The sequence below is a fragment of the Ovis aries genome, chromosome Y (genome assembly GCF_016772045.2).
Source record: "Ovis aries strain OAR_USU_Benz2616 breed Rambouillet chromosome Y, ARS-UI_Ramb_v3.0, whole genome shotgun sequence".
NCBI classification, from domain to species: domain Eukaryota; kingdom Metazoa; phylum Chordata; class Mammalia; order Artiodactyla; family Bovidae; genus Ovis; species Ovis aries.
In genome coordinates this window covers 5,905,904-5,927,451 of record NC_082741.1, presented here as the reverse complement: position 1 = coordinate 5,927,451, position 21,548 = coordinate 5,905,904, and the positions used below count along the sequence as shown (strand labels likewise).

The window sequence follows — 21,548 nt, the reverse complement described above, 5'->3', positions numbered from 1 at the left end:
GCATATTTGTGTGTGTGTATATATGTGCATTTTCCCTCTCTGCTCTGTCCTTGGTATTTCCAGAGTGTTAGAAACCCCCAGTTAATCCTAGCAGGGAAGCACATTTAGAGCCCCTGCCTTAGTCATCTTTTAATTTTACCCTGAGATACGGAGCACCTGTGAGATAAAGCTTAGCCCGCCCTCTGATGCTTCTTTGTGTGCAATTTTGGGTAAATTGCAGCCTACCTGAGGGTCTCATCTGCCAAGTGAAACTAATCCTGCTTGTGGGGCCTGGGGAGGCATATAAGTGGGGGTGAGGGTCTGGGAGACCCTCAGCAGTTGTCAGAGTTTGCCCTGCCGTGGAAGGTCCCTCAGCTCATCATTGGTGAGGACGTGGGGAGACGGCGGTGGTGACGATGGAGAACTCATTTCTGGGGGCCCACGCTGAAGCCGCCTCTGTGTATGTGTGTGTGTGTGCTGGCTGGAGCAAGGAGAGAACCCTTTGGCCCCTTGCTCTCTGCAAAGGCTGTGTACTTAAGGTCTGGCTCGTGTGCAGTTCTGGTGAACTTGGCAAATACCAAGTGCAGTTTTCCAGGGAGAAAGTGTATGCAGGCGTGTTGGTCGCTCTGTCACGTCCAAATCTGTGCGGCCCCACGGGCTGTAGCCCGCCTGGCTCCTCCGTCCAAGGGATTCTTCAGGCAACAATACTGGAGTGTGTTGCCGTTTCCTTCTCCAGAGGAACTGCCCAACCCAGGGATCGAACCCTGGTCTCCTGCAGTCTTTACCATTTGAGCTACAGGGGATTCAGGGAGAAACTGAGACCTCCTATTTAGGGGACTTCTTGCCCATTTGCTTATTTTACTGAATTCGATGTGTCTGTGTTCATCATCCCATGATTTCCACACTAATTATTTTAATGTGCGGTAATGGCAACCCACTCCAGTATTCTTGCCTGAAGCAATCCCATGGGCAGAGGAGCCTGGCAGGCTATAACTCATGGGGTCGCAGAGAGTCTGACACGACTTAGCAACTACACCACCACTACCACCATCTTGCATTTTATACCAAAATGAAGACAACGGTGTCTTTTTAAAAAGCATCCAAGAAGCATTAGGCGCTGTTGGTAGGGTTTCATTTTCGTTTTACCATCGGCCACAAGAAAGTTGATCTTAGCTTGTTGCGCAGGTTGGGTACTGAAAACACGACTTTAGTTCTGAGCTAAGAGGTGGGGATGTAGGAGAGATTTATAAGAATTGATTAATATTCTATAGAGTATTGATTAAAAGAGAAGTGTTTTCCCCTTCATCCAGTGCATCCAACGGCATTTTCCCTGAGTGCACTGCCTTTCTGAGCCCTTCTTTGAATGTGTTGGGCTTCCCTGGTGGCTCAGGTGGTAAAGAATCCGGCTGCCACGCAGGAGACCTGGGTTTGCTCCCTGGGTGGGGAAGATCCCCTGGAGAAGGGGATGGCAACCCACTGCAGTATTCTTGCCTGGAGGATTCCATGGACAGAGGAGCCTGGCTACAGTCTACTGGGTTGCAAAGAGTTGGACACGACTGAGCGACTGACACACGTTTTCTTACTCTGACATCATTTTCTGTCACCTGTAAGCATTTTTGTCTTTATTCCACTGAACTCATCAATTCTTAGTAAGTGATGATGAAAGATGTGAGAAGAGACCTTTTGTACAGATGCCAAATGTTCTCTCATTTGCACTCAGACCAGTAATATTTTTCAACCGAATCCAAGAGGATTATCCAAGATAATTGACAGTTCAGTTCAGTTCAGTCGCTCAGTCGTGTCCGACTCTTTACGACCCCATGAACTGCAGCACATCAGGCCTCCCGGTCCATCGCCATCTCCTGGAGTTCACTCAGACTTACGTTCACCGAGTCCGTGATGCCATCCAGCCATCTCATCCTCGGTCATCCCCTCTCCTCCTGCTCCCAGTCCCTCCCAGCATCAGACTCTTTTCCAATGAGTCAACTCTTCGCATGAGGTGGCCAAAGTACTGGAGTTTCAGCTTTAGCATCATTCCTTCCAAAGAAATCCCAGGGCTGATCTCCTTCAGAATGGACTGGTTGGACCTCCTTGCAGTCCAAGGGACTCTCAAGAGTCTTCTCCAACACCACAGCTCAAAAGCATCAGTTCTTCGGTGCTCAGCTTTCTTCACAGTCCAACTATCACATCCATACATGACCACAGGAAAAACCATAGCCTTGACTAGACGGACCTTAGTCGGCAAGGTAATGTCTCTGCTTTTGAATATGCTATCTAGGTTGGTCATAACTTTTCTTCCAAGGAGTAAGCGTCTTTTAATTTCATGGCTGCAATCACCATCTGCAGTGATTTCGGAGCCCCCAAAAATAAAGTCTGACACTGTTTCCACTGTTTCCCCATCTATTGCCCATGAAGTGATGGGACCAGATGCCATGATCTTCGTTTTCTGAGTGTTGAGCTTTAAGCCAACTTTTTCACTCTCCTCTTTCACTTTCATCAAGAGGCTTTTGAGTTTCTCTTCACTTTCTGCCATAAGGGTGGTGTCATCTGCATATCTGAGGTTATTGATATTTCTCCTGGCAATCTTGATTCCAGCTTGTGTTTCTTCCAGTCCAGCGTTTCTCATGATGTACTCTGCATAGAAGTTAAATAAGCAGGGTGACAATATACGGCTTTGACGTACTCCTTTTCCTATTTGGAACCAGTCTATTGTTCCATGTCCAGTTCTAACTGTTGCTTCCTGACCTGCATATAGGTTTCTCAAGAGGCAGGTCAGGTGGTCTGGTATGTACTCATTTCACATGCTAGTAAAGTAATGCTCAAAATTCTCCAAGCCAGGCTTCAGCAATACGTGAACCGTGAACTTCCTGATTTCTAGCTGGTTTTAGAAAAGGCAGAGGGAGCCAGAGATCAAGTTGCCAACATCCGCTGGATCATGGAAAAAGCAAGAGAGTTCCAGAAAAACATCTACTTGTGCTTTATTGACTATTCCAAAGCCTTTGACTGTGTGGATCACAATAAACTGTGGAAATTCTGAAAGATAATTGACAGAGAACATCAAAATTCGCCTTCAGTGCGTGTAAACAGTGGAACTGTTAAGTAGAATGCCTCTGAAAGATTATTAAATCCATGGATGTGTGAGACGGTCTTCATGTAAGTTCAAAGACTACAGACGGTTTCTTAGAAGTTACAAGGGGGCCAAATTCCCTCCTTAGATGTCTCAGGGCCGGGCCTCGTAGGGGGGCACTTTGGAGACTTGTGGGTGGTCATATCACTGGGGAAGCAACTCTTGCTCTGGCCTCTGTAGCGTTTTGGTCAGAATAACAGAAGAATCTGGAAATGTTGCACAGGAAATCTATGGCAGTGGAGAAGCAAAAGGGACGTCCGTGGGTCCAGTCCTGTTGAGTAGCTGGTGTGACCTACTCTGCACGGCATTGCCCGGTTGTCTGTGTGCCCCGTCTCTCATAATCCTCGTCATCTCGTCTGCAACGTGACAAGCTCAGGGACCAGTCTGGAAAACTCCAGCACAGACAGGAACTTTCCCAACTCTTTTCCATGGACCTCAAGATAATCACCCTCCCACAGAATCATGTTTGTGAAAGCCTCATGAAAAGGAGCCGTATTTCATTGCATGAAACAACCCTCACATCCACTGGAAGATCCAAATTATTGTACAAATTATGGTCATTTGGAGAACGGAATGACAACCCACTCCTGTGTTCCTGCCTGGAGAATCCCATGGACAGAGGAGCCTTGGCTGGCTACAGTCCATGGGGTTTTAAAGAGTCAGACACGACTGAGCGACTAACACACAGATGAATCAAAGAGAATTAAATAAAAAGACTAAGAAGACCATGAACTTGAATTTAGATGACGCGCTCAAACCTTTTTTATATATTTTCTTTTTTAAAAAGGAATGTTGTTAAGGGTTTCTCACAGCGGCTACACTCTGGAGCAATTGATGGAACAATAGTTCACATGGTGACTGTGGCAGATTAACTCACTAATTAGCAAATAGTCCTGCCGTCCCTCTGGATTAGGGCTTCCGTACTGGCTCAGATGGTAAAGAGCCCGCCTGCCGATGCAGGAGATGTAAGAGAGGCAGGTTTGATCCCTGGGTCGGGAAGATCCCCTGGAGGAGGGCATGGCAGCCCACTCCAGGATTCTTGCCTGGAGAATCCCCATGGACAGAGGAGCCCAGTGGGCTACAGTCCATGGGGAAGGAAATGGCAACCCACTCCAGGATTCTTCGCTGGAGAATCCCCATGGATAGAGGAGCCTGGTGGGCTGCAGTCCATGGGGAAGGAAATGGCAACCCACTCCAGGATTCTTGCCTGGAGAATCCCCATGGACAGGGGAGCCTGGTGGGCTACAGTCCATGGGGAAGGAAATGGCAGCCCACTCCAGGATTCTTGCCTGGAGAATCCCAAGGACAGAGGAGCCTGGTGGGCTCCAGTCCATGGGGAAGGAAATGGCAACCCACTCCAGGATTCTTGCCTGGAGAATCCCATGGACAGAGGAGCCTGGTGGGCTACAGTCCATGGGGAAGGAAATGGCAACCCACTCCAGTGTTCTTTTTTATTTTTATTTTTTATTTATTTATTTTTAAATTATTTAATGTTAATTTAATTTAATTTTTTTACTTTACAATACTGTATGGTTTTGCCCTACATTGTCACTCCAGTGTTCTTGCCTGGAGAATCCCCATGGACAGAGGAGCCTAGGGGGCTACAGTCCATGGGGAAGGAAATGGCAACCCACTCCAGGATTCTTGCCTGGAGAATCTCCATGGACAGAGGAGCCGGGTGGGCTACAGTCCATGGAGTTGCGAAGAGTCGGTCGGGATTGAACAACGAACACTTTCACTTCGTGATCATTCTGCTTTCGCTCTCAGTGGGAACAAACGTTCCAGATCTGTCTCCCCGACTGTGTGTGTTTTTAACTTTGATCTGTTAGCTCGGCGAGTAAACTAGCAACAGGAGGAGACAGCTTCTCTCTTTTTCTGTCCTGGTTCAAGGGCATGGTGGTTGGTACATGGGTGATTAGACTCACGTGGACAGAGAGCTTTTTCTTTGTTTTCTGATTACAAGTTACACCTCGTTTTCATATGTGAACAAGTTTGCACTCAGTTGATTTGATTATACCATAATACACACTTAAGTCCCTGTGATTGCTAACTTAGCCAGCAGTAAACACTTGCCAGCTTGAATAAAATCATTTCTACTTGCAAAGCTCAGCCTGTGTTGCAGGGGCCAGCAATTTGGGTAACTTTACGGCTTTCTTTCAGCCCATGTAATGTATACATTTTGCTGAAAGAGGAAACTTGGCCAACACTCCACAATTGTTCCTGATCCTTTTGCACGCTTCCTCGATTCCTTAGATTTGGACTGGAATTTAGAACTTTTTCAAAAGCCAGTGAAGTAAAGCAGATCTCGAAAGTAAGAGAACAGTGGGCTGTGAAATTGAGTAAGAGAGAAAAGCCTTAAGAACTGATAATGCTTTAAGTGTTTTACAAAGTTATATTTTTTTAATTAGCTACAGATTTCTGCTACTTCAATACTGAAAATGTGGCCTTTTTTCTGTCTTACCTGGATAGTTCTTGAGTTGAGATGCGATTTTAATCCAGTCAGATCATATTATTTTCAAATGTTATACATGACTGTTGTTTCCCTTCAGTTGCTAAGTTGTGTCCGACTCTTTATATCTGATTATTAACAATCAATTTTATTGACGTCTGCAATTTGAATTCAAACCTTGGGACTGTACTTTTTCCACCGAGTGCTTCCAGTGTTTCACGCTTTGCATTAAAGAGGGTGAAATTTTCCCCTGGTATTTGTCAGAGTACTGAGGACATGTACATTAAATTTGTACTTTAAATTTACAGTGTCAGAACTCAGAATGTATTAACCATAATCTGTGGGGGTGTGTGTGTGGTTGACGTGTATCTGTTGGGTATAATATAAAGTTACAGTTCATGGCTCATACTTCTTTAGAAAATCAGCACATCATTTCTTTGAGGTTTCCCTGGTGGCTCAGACAGTAAAGAATCTGCCTGCAGCGCAGCAGACCTGGGTTCAATGCCTGGGCCGGGGAGATCCCCTGGAGAAGGGAATGGCAACCCACTCCAGTATTCTGACCTGGAGAATTCCATGGACAGAGGAGCCTGCTGGGCTGCAGTCTATGGGGTTGCAAAGAGTCAGACATGACTGAGAGGGAAAGAAAGCAAGTACATTTATTTTGTAAACAATTAAAGGAAAAATTTGATGGCGCAAGATTTTTTTTTTCCTTCCCTACCCACATGCAGACACAAATACGCACATCCCTCCTCTGTTTCCATTTTGGCAGTATTGATGATTAAATTTGTCTACATTCCACTCTTTCCAGAAAGGATTTGAGATAGCCTTTTAAATTCTAAAATATATTCTGTATATGAAAATAGGAGTTTACACAAAAGATACTTTATGAGATGATCATCACTTTTATAAAAGGAGTAACCATAGTTTCATTTTATTTTTTCTTAATCTTTTTGTTTCTATTGTGGTATAGTCAATTAACAATGTTGTGATAGCTTCAAGTTGGACAGCAAAGGCACTCAGTCAAACATACGCATGTATCCATCCTACTTCAAACGCCCCTCCCATCAGAGTTCCCTGTGCTGGACAGTAAGTCCTTATTAATTACTCATTTTAAATCCAGCAGTGTGTCCATGTCCATCCCAAACTCCCTAACTGTCCCTTCCCCCATCCTTCCCCCTGAGAACCATAAAGTTATCACAGAGTATTGACCAAATTTCCCTGTGCTGGACCGCAGGTCCTTGCTGGTTCTCCATGTTAAATACAGCAGCGTGTCCATGTCCATCCCAGACTCCCTGACTGTGCCTTGCCCTATCCTTCCCCCTGGTGACCATAAGGTTATTACAGAGGACTGAGCAGAGTTCCCTGAGCTGGCCAGCAGGTCCTTGCTGGTTCTGCATGTTAAATCCAGCAGTGTGTCCATGTACATCCCAGACTCCCTAACTGTCCCTTCCCCCATCCTTCCCCCTGGTGACCATAAGGTTATCACAGTATTCAGCAGAGTTCCCTGTGCTGGACAGCAGGTCCTTGTGGGTCTCCATGTTCAGTACAGCAGCGTGTCCATGTCCATCCCAAACTCCCTAACTATCCCTTCCCCCATCCTCCCCCCCACCCAGCAACTGTAAGTTCATGTCTAAGTCTCTGCATCTATTTCTGTTTTGTACATAAGTTTCATTTCTTTTTAGACTCTTCACAGGAGGGGTGTCATACCATGATTCTGCCTCTCTGCCTGACTGGCTTCACCCAGTATGACAGTCTCTAGGTCCGTCCATGCTGGTGCAGATGACATGACTTCATTCTTTTTAGTGGCATGTAATATCCCATTGTCTATGCGTACCACGTCCACTTTATCTATCCCTCTGTTGAAGGACGTATTCCACATATTCCACGTCCACTTTATCTATCCCTCCGTTGAAGGACGTTGAAGTTGCCTCAGAATTGTGACCTGCCTCTCTGATGTCGTGGACGTCAGACCCCATGGGTCTTTAATTTAAGGATTTCTGCTCTCTCGCAGTCTCTGTTCCCCAAGAAGAACTACGAGTGCGTGACCAGCTGTGAGTTCCTCAAGTACATCCTGTCGGTCAAGCAGGGAGACTGCCCCTCCCCAGAGAAGGCCAGCGGGTTCGCCGCCGCCTGCGTGGAAAGCTGCGACGCGGACGACGAGTGCTCCGGGGTTAAGAAGTGCTGTTCCAACGGCTGCGGGCATACCTGCCAGGTGCCCAAGACTCTGTACAAAGGTGAGGAGCGGGGCGGGGCGGGGGCGAAGGGGCGCCCAGCCTCACTGCGGCTTGTGTGTGCACGTGGGAGAGGGTGTCGCTCAAAGACGCGACGATGGCCAGCAAACAGAGCTGCAGGAAGAAATACCCTGCGTCACACAAACATCTGAAAATTTGTGAACTCACGCTGTGGTGCCGTGAATTGCTCATGTGAATGTTTATGTGTTTTTACTGAAGTACGGTTGATTTACAGTATTGGTTTCTGGTGTACAATCTCGTGACTCAATATAAAACTATTGAGTATAATAATAATATAATAGAATATAATAAAAATAATATAATAAAATGTATTGTCAGTTCAGTTTAGTTCGGTTGCTCAGTCGTGTCCGACTCTTTGTGACCCCATGAATCTCAGCACGCCAGGCCTCCCTGCGCATCACCAACTCCCGGAGTTCACTCAGACTTAACGTCCATTGAGTCCGAGATGCCATCCAGCCATCTCATCTTCTGTCATCCCCTTCTTCTCCTGCCCTCAATCCCTTCCAGCATCAGAGTCTTTTCCAGTGAGTCAACTCTTCACATGAGGTGGCCAAAGTACTGGAGCTTCAGCTTTAGCATCATTCCTTCCAAAGAAATCCCAGGGCTGATCTCCTTCAGAATGGACTGGTTGGATCTCCTTGCAGTCCAGCGGACTCTCAGGAGTCTTGTCCAACACCACAGTTCAAAAGCATCAATTCTTTAGTGCTCAGCCTTCTTCACAGTCCAACTCTCACATCCGTACATGACCACTGGAAAAACCATAGCCTTGACTAGACGGACCTTTGTTGGCAAAGTAATGTCTCTGCTTTTGAATATACTATCTAGGTTGGGCATAACTTTCCTTCCAAGGAGTAAGCGTCTTTTAATTTCATGGCTGCAATCACCATCTGCAGTGATTTTGGAGCCCAAAAAAATAAAATCTGACACTGTTTCCACTGTTTTCCCATCTATTTCCCATGAAGTGACGGGACCAAAATTTTAATATAATAAAATATATTATGTTTTAATATAATCAAATATAATACAATATATTATATTTAATATAATAAAGTATATTTTAATAGCATATATATTAAAATATAATACTCTTCCTTCACCCTTGCCTTCCCTGGTGGCTCAGACGGTAAAGCATCTGTCTACAGTGTGGGAGATCTGGGTTTGAGCCCTGGGTTGGGAAGATCCCCTGGAGAAGGAAATGGCAATCCACTCCAGGACTATTGCCTGGAGAATCCCATGGACAGAGGAGCCTGGTAGGCTACGGCCATGAGGTCGCAAAGAGTCGGACACGACTCATAAAATATAAATACAATAAATTATATTATATTTAATATAATAAATATAATAAAATATATTTTAATAGAATGACTATGTTAAAATTATCAGAATATACATATAATAAAATATATTTTAATATATAATACATATAATAAAATATATTTTAATAGAATGAATACATATTAAAATATAATAAATATAATGAATATTTGCATATTTATAAATATAATAAATAATGAAATAAAATGTAAAGCATTTCATATATAAATATATAATAAAATATGTAAATATAATATATATAATAAAAAGCATTATACTCCATTTAAAGTTATTATCAGGACTTCCCTGGCGGTCCAGTAGTCAAGACTTTACCTTTCAATGGAGGGCGTGCAGGTTTGATCCCTGGTCTAGGAGCTAACATTCCTCTCGTGGTGAAAAAAGCCAAACAGAAAGCAGAAGCAATGATGTAACAAATTCAATGATTACTTTCAAAATGGTCCACATTAAAAAAAAAGTCTTTACAAAATAATGGCTATGTTATATGAATCCTGCCAAAATTGAACATGTAGGAAGGCCATCATCAATTTAGGGACTTTATGGTGTGTTTTTCTCCAACGTGAGTAAACCGCTGAGGCTCTACTGGCTTCCTAGGAGTAAATGTGTTTAAATCTTTGGGAAATAGGCTAGGGGTGGCACCCTTGAAAAAGCTATAATGCATGCATGAGTATTATGGTTTTTCTGTTTGTGTTATCCAAGAACAGAGGTGTGTTTGCTAGAGAGTGTCACACTGACAGAAGTAAGTCAGACATAGAAGGAGAAATGTCCTATGACATTCCTTATATGTGGAATCTAAAAATGATACAGATGAACTTACTAAACAGAAACAGACCCACAGAGAATGAACTTATGGTTGCTAGGGAGGAAGGATAGGGGAAGGGATAGTTAGGGAGTCTGGGATGGACATGGACACACTGCTGGATTTAACATGGAGAACCAGCAAGGACCTGCTGGACAGCACAGGGAACTCTGCTCAATACTCTGTAATAACCTTATGGTTCCCAGGGGGAAGGATGGGAGAAGGGATAGTCAGGGAGTCTGGGATGGACATGGACACACTGCTGGATTTAACATGGAGAACCAGCAAGAACCTGCTGGACAGCACAGGGAATTCTGCTCAGTGTCACATGGCAGCCTGGATGGGAGGGGAGTTTGGGGGAGAAATGATGCATGTATATGTATGGCTGAGTCCCTTTGCTGTCCACCGGAAACTAGGACAACAGTGTTAATTGGCATATACCCCAATACAAAATAAAACATTTTAAGTTAGGAAAAAAAAAGAAGGGTGTTTGCAGGGACTTTCAGTATTTTGAACAATATCTTGAGATCCTGGGCTTCCCTGATGGCTCAGCTGGTAAAGAATCCGCCTGCAATGCTGGAGACCTGGGTTCGATCCCAGGGTCGGGAAGATCCCTGGGAGAAGGGAAAGGCAACCCACTCCGGTATTCTGGCCTGGAGAATTCCAAGGACTGCATAGTCCATGGGGGGGGTCACAAAGCGTCGGACATGACTGAGCGACTTTCACTTGCACTTGAGATCCTAGATGCTAAGATTGCCCTCTTCCAAAAGACCGGGATAAGGCTTGTCAAACAATTTAGCTGACTTAACAGTTTGCCTTCATAGGCAGATTTTAGGGCACTTGACTCCCGTATGCTAAGCGTTACTTGACTCTTCGTGCAGACGTGACCAACTTCTTTCATGCCAAACCAATGCTGTTGTGTTATGTACAAATTTTGGATGCCATCAGAGTGTACTATGAGAGACATAGCCTTTGGTTACTTTTTGGAGTGTGATTTGAAGAGAAAAGTAGACTCACTCAGGATTATTTATTACAAGCAGAAAGAGAAATCTCTCTTGCTGTAACACATCAAGTTGGTACTGCTGCACTGCTGGTTTTGAATTCAGTGTTTGCTGAGTGTTTTCCCAAGTCCTTACTTACATTTTCAGAAGTCCATTGTTAGACTGATAACAACTCAGGTGTCCCAGAGCCGCATAGCTGCACCGCATCCCTCCAGTTTCCTGTTGGAAACATTCTTATCTGAAGTCTGTATAATCCATCCCATTTTCCATTTTTCTCACCCTAAGATCCTTGGAACCCTGGCACAGTTACTGTCTCAAAATGAAAATAATTGCTGTTTTCCCTTTCTTAACAGACTGACATTTCTTTAATGGATCTGAGTTTTATTATTTCCATGCTTTTTATTATAAGCCACAAAGGATGACTTCTACCAAAATCTCACACCACTTAAGTTTGTAACAGTCTACTCTTAGGAAACCTTTTCTGTTATTATAGATCATTTGCTCTTTAAATATTTTCATTTAGCATAAAAATAGGATGCTATTAGAATGATTGTGGAAAACCCATTGGCAAAACCTTTTTGTTTTAAAAGTGAGGTGGTTAAAAGAGGAGCTATAAATTATGCTTTTTGTGTGAAAGCAGTGAAGAGTCACTGTGAATTTCAAGTATGCCTGGTTCACCGAGAATAAGGGGAATATTCCAGAGGGCCGGCATACATGATTAATGATTAAAAGATACCTGTGGTTTATTATTTATTTATTTATTTATTTATGGGTGTGTCCCGTCTTAGTTAACAGCATGCACGGTCTTTAGGTGCAGTGCAGAGGCTCCTTATTGCAAAGTATGCGGATTCTCCCTTGCTGTGGTGTGCGATCTCCAGAGTTTGGGTGGGGGGCTCTGTATAGTTTGTGGGACAGGGCCTCTCTCGTTGAGGCATCCCAGCTCAGTACTGGTAGAACATACGGGCTTATTAGTTCATCCATTGGATGGGGGATCTTAGTTCCCTGAGCAGGAACTGAACCTGCAACCCTCTACACTGACTGCAAAGCGGATTCTCCACCAATGGAACCACCAGGGAAGTCCCAGGACGCTTGCACGTTAACCTTCACACAATGCATTTTTTTTCCAGGGCTGAAGTCACCTCTCTGCTGCCAGTAACTCTGGACTTGGATGTTTGTGGAGAGAGGGCATTCACAGAGAGCTAACCATCAAGACAAGAAACAGGCTCTGTTGACTTGGCAGTGATTTTGGCATAATGAGCATAAGGAAAATAGAGGATTATTTTGGGGGAAAATAAAATCTAAGTACACATAGAGATATTTTCCCTTCTCTCTGAAGCATATATCTGTACACATATCTCGTCCTTCTTAAACGTCCCATCCCCCCAGGTCATGACAGAGCCCCGAGCTGAGTTCCCTGTTCTGTACAGCAACTTCCCACTAACTGTCTGTGTTACACATGGTCGTGTATATATGTCAGTGTATATGTCGTGTGTGTATGTCAGTGATTCTCTCTCTGGTCACCCCATGCTCCCCTTCCCACGTGATGTCCACAACTTCTTTCTCTATGTCCACAAGTTCTTTATGTCCGAGTCTCTCTTCCTGCCTTGCAGGTAGGTTCCTCTGTACCATTTTTTCTAGACTCTGCATACATGCACTGATATGATCCAGCAGCCCCACTACTGGCCTGTACCTCGAGAAAACCATAATTCGAAATGACGCACGCGCCCCAGTATTCACTGCAGCGCTGTTTACAATAACTGGGACACGGAAGTGACCTGAATGTCCATCAATAGATGAAGGGGTAAAGACATGGCCCATATATGTTGCTGTTGTTGGGTTAGTTGCTAAATCGTGACCCCCATAGACTGCTGCCCGCCAGGCTCCTCCGTCCATGGGATTCTCCAGGCAAGAATACTGGAGTGAGTTGCCATTCCCTTCTCCAGGGGATGTTCCCACCCCAGGGATCAAATCCATGTCTCCTGCACTGATGGGCAGATTCTTTACCAGTGAGCCACCTGGGAAGCCCGTGGCACCTATTTACAAGGAAATATTGCTCAGACATAAAGAGGAACAAAATGGTTTCATTTGTAGTGATGTGTAGTGATGTGTAACTCTTGTTATACAGAGTGAAGTAAGTCAGAAAAAGACAAGTATTGTATGAAAGTGAGAGTCGCTCAGTCGTGTCCGACTCTTTGCGACCCCCATAGTCCATGGGATTCTCCAGGCCAGAATCCTGCAGTGGGTCGCTGTTCCCTTCTCCAGGGAATCTTCCCAACCCAGGGATGGAACACAGGTCTCCCGCATTACAGGCGGGTTCTTTACCAGCTGAGCCACCAGGGAAGCCCAAGAATCCTGGAGTGGGTAGCCTATCCCTTCTCGAGGGGATCTTCCCGACCCAGGAATTGAACCGGGGTCTCCTGCATTGCAGGCGGATTCTTTACCAGCTGAGCTATCAGGGAAGCCCAAGTATTGTATATTAGCACAAATACGTGGGATACATAACAGTGATCCTGAAGTGCAGACTTTTTCCTCAGGAAGAACATGCTCCATCACAGGTTGAGCTGGACCAGCCCCACGGTTAGTTCAGCAGCGCCGAGGCTGAGGTTGCGGGCCTCTCTGGGGCAATCTGGTGGTTGACATCAGACACACCTCCAGGGCCTAATCCCATCTGCCCGGCTGTCCTGTCATCTCTGCTGTGACTCTGTCCAGCTCCTGTAAGAGGGCCCATCAGACACACCTCCAGGGCCTAATCCCATCTGCCCGGCTGTCCTGTCATCTCTGCTGTGACTCTGTCCAGCTCCTGTAAGAGGGCCCTCAACCTCAAGCTGTCTTTGGGCACCGGTGTATTATTATATTATAGGTCAGTTAAAAGATATATCCAGATCAGTTAGGTTAAATCTAATACCATCACTAATTAAGCAGTCGTTTTAGGCTAATAAAGAACATGGAGCTTTTTTCCTCTGAAGGTAATTTTTAGCTAATTTCTGGAGTTGTAGCAATGGCTACCCACTCCAGTATTCTTGCCAGGACAATCCCATGGACAGAGGAGCCTGGAGGGCTACGGTCCATGGGGTCGCAGAGTCAGACATGACTGAACAACTAACACTTTCTACTTTCAGTATTTAAATGAGACATGAAGCATATACCTCGTGAAGGGCTTCCCTGATGGCATAGACGGTAAAGAATCTGCCTGCAATGCAGGAGACCCAGGTTTGATCCCTGAGTTGGGAAGATCCCCTGGAGAAGGGCATGGCAACCCACTCCAGTATCCTTGCCTGGAGAATCCCATGGATAGAGGAGCCTGGCGGGCTACAGTCCATGGGGTCACAAAGAGTCAGACACAACTGAGCAACTAGTGCACACGCACACACACACACACACACACACACACACACACACACACACGTGAAGAACCAGACCCTCCTGGACAGACCTGTAAGTTCTTCAGTTTTCATTTGTCCATTGTTAACTTACTGAAGTGTCAATCTCATAGGGAATCCCAAAGAGCATTTTTCTTTGTTTATAACTATTTTTTGACTGTACTGGGTCTTTGTCGCTTTGCCAGGCTTTCTCCAGTTGCTGCAGGGAGGGCTACTCTTCATTGCAGTGGTTTCTCTTGCTGTGGTGCATGGGTTCAGTTGCTCCCTGGCACATGGGAATCTTCCGGGATCAGGGATTGAATCTGTGACTCCTAGACTGCCAGGCAGATTCTTCACCACTGAGCCACCAGGCAAAGCCCACAGAGCATCTTCTTAATGTTTTCCCCAGTTTGAGGTCTGAAGCGTCAGCTCAGTCTACAGGTATGGATCCCTGTTCGCTCGGTGAATATTGACCATCGGTTAGGAACTCCGGGAGTTGGTGATGGACAGGGAGGCCTGGCGTGCTGCAATTTATGGGGTCGCAAAGAGTCAGACACGAGTGAGCGACTGAACAGAACGGAACTAAACTAGGAGTTACTAGCATTGCCTGACATTGATGATGATGACCCTTATTCGTCACTGACGTTCAGAACTGAAGCACACAGCCTCTGCCCGGCCCAGCAGTGAACTCATTGAGGTGGTCACGCACGCACACTGGTGTTTAAGTGGAGCACTCACTTTCGTAACTTTTGACACTATACGGGCCAACCACTGCCCTAATTTTTTTCCTCTTTCTCTCTTACGGGGCTAAGGAAAAATTATGAAAATTCATGGAAACACATGTCTCCTTTCTGTGCAGTCCATGTGTAGGAGATGCGGGATGACCTCATAACTTCAGAGGCTTCTTACGCCTGAAACTTGACTTTTTGAGACACGGTATGTTTTGAGAAGATGGTCCATGGAGTGATCCATTGCCCTGGAGCACGTAACTTGGGGTAGTGCTTTGAGAACTGAGCTTGGCTGACGCCTCACGTTACCTCTGCAGGCTGGTATTGGGGTTTGACACGAAGGAAAAAGCAGCAGTGAGGTTTTCCTTTGCCCTTCACGTAAGGCTATTAGAAGCCTTGAAGACTTCACAGTGTTACTCTGGGTGAACCAGGCCCGGTCTCTGAAACATGCGCCTTTGTGAGGCTGTGGAATGTTCACAAGCTGAACTTCTGCGGGTAACACACAAGCTCTGCTTTGTTGGGGTTCTCCTTTGATTCCCCCCTAGTTTAGTTCTGGTTTACTTAACAGCTTTGTCGAACTGTCCTCTGTCTAGAGGTCTTGCTTTCTTATTTTACTGCCTCTCTCGATGCCCATGGCTCCCCTGATAGCTCAGTTGGTAAAGAATCCGCCTGCAATGAAGAAGACCCTGGTTTGATTCCTGGGCCGGGAAGATCCCCTTGGAGAAGAGATAGGCTACCCACTCCAGTATTCTTAGACTTTCCCTATGGCTCAGGGGCTAAAGAAGCTGCCTGCAGTGTGAAGACCTGGGTTTGATCCCTGGGTCGGGAAGATCCCCTGGAGAAGGGAAAGGCTACCCACTCCAGTATTCTGGCCTGGGTAATTCCATGGACCGTATAGACCACAGGGTCGCAAAGAGTAGGACACGACTGAGCGACCTTAACTTTCACTTTTCACTTTCCTGACACCCAACTGCGGCAGGTTAGTTTGGGTAGGGAAAGAGAAACGCTGAACTTGTTTTCCAGGCAGAAAAATCCCAGGTAGCCGTGGCCTTCAGCTTTACAGGTGGCCGTGACCCAGGGATCATCTTTAGCAGGCGCTAACCTGGAATCAGTTGCGTTATCAGTCTGTTTCTTTTCAAAAAAGCTGATGATGCCACTGCTTTAATATTTCCATGAACCTGTCAGTATTTGAAATTTGTAAACTTCAGGATTTTCAAGGTGGACCACTTCTCACAAAGTAATCACTTGCATTTTGAATACAGTGACTGCATGCCCTCATGTGATACGAACCCAGATGCCTTGAGTACAGCTGTCTTTATGAGAGACGTTGCTGCTGTTGCTGCTGCTGCTGCTAAGTGAGAGATGTTATGCAGTGACTAATTAATGAGTCACTGAAACTCTGTATCTTGGTGCGTTTTCACACCTGGACTTGTGACAAGTCCTTTTATGAACACTCACCTCGGGTGATTTGCAACTGCCGATTGCCAGCCTTCGTCGATTTTTCCATCAGTCTGTTTTGAACATTTTTTTTTTTGAAGTGTTGGGTTTCCGTGCCTTTGATTTCAGCAAAAGACTTGCTACGCTTTCAAGAAACACCCCCATATATTGTGGGATGCTACACTGTAGCGTTTTGACATTTTTAATGGAATCGTTTACATTTCAGATGACGACGTTGTTTGAAACCAATAAAGAAAGATGGTAGTCATTTACATAATGAAAACCACACTGAGGACAGATCTCTGTCCTCTGCTCTGGGGATGCCGTCAGGAGGCTGGGGGAGCTTGCAAGAACAAGATCCCTGGAAGGGGCAACGGTGGGGGCCGGGCCAGGTCTGCACACAATTAACAGCCCAGAGGGTGCAGTTCCTCCCAATCAGGGCAGCCAGCCGACTCTAATGCAGACCAGATGGATGCAGACCGTTTCTTCACGTGCAAGTGGCGAGATCCATTGCCCATCAGAATGAAGGAGATGCTTAAGGGAAGGAATTTGAGGTGACAGCACCCTGATGCTCAGTCATGTGGTGTGGAGGCCCGTGGCAGTCAGATGACATTCATGACCGAGGCCTCAGAGCGTGCGGGTGTGGGGGCAGGGGTCCCCTGCTGAGTTCAGGGTCCTTGAGTGCTGGACCAGTTACTGGAGCTGCATTTACCCTAGAGGATTCTCCGTGGAGGGCTAAGGAGTAGGGCGGGTTTGCAGTCTCACATAGTGCTCTGTGATGTCAGGAAACTAATGAGCCATTTTCTGTCCCTTAAAAAAAAAAAAGAATGTATTTTTAATTGGGGGTTCATTGCTTTGCGGTGTCTTGTTGGTTTCTGCCATACAACAACAAGAATCAGCCCTAAGTAACACACACACACACACACACACACACACACACACACACATATATATAACATATATATATATACACCGTACAACATATATATATGTTTATATATTTATAAAGCACAGTCTATCCTAAAGGAAATCAGTCCTGGGTGTTCATTGCAAGGCCTGATGCTGAAGCTGAAAACTCTAATACTTTGGCCACCTGATGCGAAGAACTGACTCACTGGGAAAGACCCTGATGCTGGGAAAGATTGAAGGCAGGAGAACGGGACGACAGAGGAGGAGATGGTTGGATGGCATCACCAACTCGATGGACATGAGTTTGAGCAAGCTTCGGGAGTTGGTGATGGACAGGGAGGCCTGGCGTGCTGCAGTCCATGGGGTTGCAAAGAGTCGGACGTGACTGAGCAACTAACACTTAAACTTTCATTGTTTTCCTCCATTCCATATACATGTGTTAATATACAATATTTATTATTCTCTTTCTGATTTACTTGTATAACAGGCTCTAGTTTCATCCATCTCACTAGAACTAGAGTCAAATTCATTTTTTATGGCTGAGTAGTATTCCACTGTGTGTCTGTAACACAACCTCTTTATCTATCCGTCTGTCGATGGACATCATGGTTAGTTCCATGGCTTAGCTGTTGTCATGGACAATTGGGGTACCCGTGTCTTTTTCAGTTGTAGTTTTTGAGGGTATATGCCTGGTAATAGGATTGCTGGTTCGTACGGAAGGACTGATGTTGGCCTTCTGATCCTTTGGCCACCTGATGCGAAAAACTGGCTCATTGGAAAAGACCCTGATGCTGGGAAAGATTGAGGGCGGGAGGAGAAGGGGATGACAGAGGATGAGATAGATGGATGGCATCACTGACTTGATGGACGTGAGTTTGAGTAAAGTCCATTCCCACCAACAGCGCAGTGGGGGTCCTATTTTTTCCACACCCTCTCCAGCATTCATTGTTTGTAGATTTTTTTGCTGTGTGCCTCACCTTGCTCCGTTTAAACAGGAAGTAAAGGAATGTTTGAGTCCCAGGACCTTGATGGTGGAGGGAGACGCGAGCTCCTTGAATAGATACGATCCCAGAGGAGGCGGCAGTGAACGCCTGCAATGAGCCTTCTCATTCCTCTCTGAGACTCTCAAGCGGAGATTTTTACCCCTGTTGCCGTGTCTTCCTCCTACTTCTTCCTGAGAAAAGAATAAAGAAGTGGGCTGCTCCTACTTTTCCAGGCGTATTCCTGAGAGAAGGATAACGCAGTGGGCTAGGCCCTTTCTTTGGTAAACAGTCCCACACCATTTGCTTCTGCAGAGTACTCCTTATGGGAACATTGGTTGTGGGGCTGGGGAGGGTGGAGGAGAACCCAGTTCTTGACACACACACACACACGCGCACACACACACGCACACACACACGCACACACACACACACACACGGAGCTTGAGCTTCATAGGGAAGATAAGACATTCAGAGAGCTGGCTGTGGTCAGGTGGTCAGAGGCACTTGAATGCCTGTGTCAACAGCCACAGGTTCAATGCAGAACAGCAGAGCAAGCAATGGAGCCTTGCACTTCTAGCTGGAGGTTGAGGGAAGGTGGCTGAGAAGGCGGTGGCATCTGGACTGAGCCTGGACGTATCCCAGAGTCTATGTCAGAAAACGGAAGGCAAGAGATTTCAGTGTGAAGGAGACCATGTGACCGGACCACGGCAGTAAGGAGCGCCTGGCAGTGTGGTCGGGGGAAGCCGGGTGCTGAAGGCAGGTGGTGTATTGTTTCGATTTAGTGGTCCCGTCTTGTCCAACTCTCTGCAGATGCATGGACTGTAGCCCGCCACACTCCTCCGTCCATGGGGTTCTCCAGGCAAGAATACCGGAGTTGATTGGCAGCTTGCACTCTGTGATTCCTGCAAGCTGCAGCTAAGACCCAACACAGCTGGAAATGAATAAACACATAAATAGTTTTTATTTCTTTTTTTTTATGTACACCCGTGGCCGATTTCATGTCGATGTGTTGGCAGAAACCCCCACAATACTGTAATTAGCCTCCAATTAAAATCAATTAATTAAAAAAAAACATCAGTGAACTTTTGAGCAGATACACACGTGCTGCATTTAAATCACCCAGCCCCATCCAGATCAGTGATGAATGACTTTAGAATTTCCCACCATAAGAAGACCTTGGAGTGAGTTCAGATCAAAATGAGATGAGTTGGAATTTCAGCCACGCCGCTAACCTGCGGCAGATCGCCTCTGTGCTTTGTAGCCTTCCCTCTGCTGAGACTGAAGAAATGGAGCCTTCAGAGCTCCCTGTTTCGAATGAGTCGCCAGCGCTCTCGGCAAACGCTCGTCCTCAGGGTAGAGTGGGCTTACGGGCAGCCGGTGTACTTGGTTGGCGTGGCACTCCACCTAAATTCGGTCGGTTCCATCGATCGCTTTGCTATTATGAATTTGTTCTAAGTTCCCCTTTCCATCATGGCTGTTATTTTGAACCGTGGTTCTTACATCTTTGGGTTACCAGGCAACTTGCTCACTCTGTTGAGGGGGAGAGAGAAATCAAAATGATGAAGTATGTTCCGACGAGCCACCTGTGAGGGACTGTTTTTGAAGCCAGGCTCTCACCCGTGCCAAAACCCAAACATTATAAATTCATCTTTTTTTTTTTTCTCCCAATTTTAAACAGCAAGTCAGCGGGGAGAGCCCCAGCAATCACTTGGAGAAATCCACGAGATCTGTGCTTCAGAAACCATTCTTGTATGCTTTGACCACATGAGACACTGGGCTTTATAATGTTTTCCTTAAAAGGAAAACTCACTCAGACGGAGAGGAGAGGAAACTCGGTAACCATGTCCTAAGCACCCCGAGATATAGCATTAGAGGCGGAGCGTGTTGCATGGAGAAGGACTGGAGACTCCTGATGACTGTCGTCTCTGGTGGCTTCCACGTTAGGTTCCCATGTGCAGCTTGCGGTGTACACGCGCGCTTCAGTCATGGCCGACTCTCGCTACCCCGTGGACGGCAGCCTGCCAGGCTCCTCTGTCCATGGGATTCTCCAGGCAAGAATGCTGGAGTGGGTTGCCATGCCCCCCTCCGTTGGATCCGCCCGATCCAGAGACCAAACCAGGGCATTCTGTCTCTGCTGCATCGCAGGCAGATTCTTTACCACTTGGGTCATCAAGGAAACCTGTTGATGTAACATGTCAAGACCTAATTCCACCTGTTCACTTATGCGTTAGAAAATGGGAATTCTATCAGCTTTTCATTACAAACCAAATTGAACCCAGTTTGGGTTCAGAAGCACACCTGGCATATAGTAAATGTTAGGGATTTCTCTTCCCCTTACAAAAGGTTTCATCTGCCCGTTTGTCAAGTTTTAACCGCAGTGGGAGTGCTTTCTAACACTGCCATCTATAAAGTTCTTGCATTTTCTTTTATTGGAAAGAATGCACATAAAAGAACTGCTCTGAGGTTATGGGATTCCCTGGTGGCTCAGACGGTAAAGACTCTGCCTGCAATGCAGGAAACCTGGGTTCGATCCCTGGTTCAGGAAGATCCCCCTGGAGAAGGGAATGACAACCCACTCCAGTATTCTTGCCTGGAGAATCCCATGGACAGAGAAGCTTGGCAGGCTACCATTCTTGGGGGGATCACAGAGTCAGCTGGGGAGACAAAACCTTGTTCAGGATCAAGAATCAATTTAGACCCTATAAAACAGCAGGAAGGTGAAACTGAACTTGGCATTATACGATTTCAGACTGAATCCCTGATAGGGAGATGCTGCTATTAAGAAAGGAGACAGAGGGGCCTTTGTCATGAGACGAGTTTCATCTCCACTTCAGCTCTTGTTCCTCCGCGTTCACCACCGTCCGCGTCGCGTGCAGGCTGTTGTGACCGGCGTGGTTCTGTTCCAGGTGTCCCCCTGAAGCCCAGGAAGGAGCTGCGGTTCGCGGAACTGCCGTCTGGGCAGCTGGAGGTAAAGTGGTCCTCGAGGTTCAACGTTTCCATTGAGCCCGTGATCTACGTGCTGCAGAGAAGGTGGAATTATGGGATCCATCCAAGCGAAGACGACGCCACGCACTGGCAGACCGTGGCGCAGGTGAGTGCTTCGTGGGCTCTGTGCGACACTTGGCGGCCCCTCGCACCGCAGCCCACCAGGCTCCTCTGTCCGTGGGATTCTCCAGGCAAGAATCCTGGAGTG

At 46.2% G+C, this 21,548-nt stretch overlaps 1 protein-coding gene across 2 annotated transcripts in view; it reads left to right on the top strand.

The window, feature by feature from the left end:
• The window catches only part of LOC101118853 (anosmin-1), a 219,935-nt gene that overhangs the window by 144,004 nt on the left and 54,383 nt on the right, over positions 1-21,548 (top strand). For both annotated transcript variants that reach the window (XM_060408636.1, XM_060408635.1), the window contains exons 4-5: positions 7,567-7,789; positions 21,262-21,446. In XM_060408636.1, the coding sequence (XP_060264619.1) occupies positions 7,567-7,789; positions 21,262-21,446 (408 nt within the window). The remainder of the gene's footprint in view (positions 1-7,566; positions 7,790-21,261; positions 21,447-21,548) is intronic.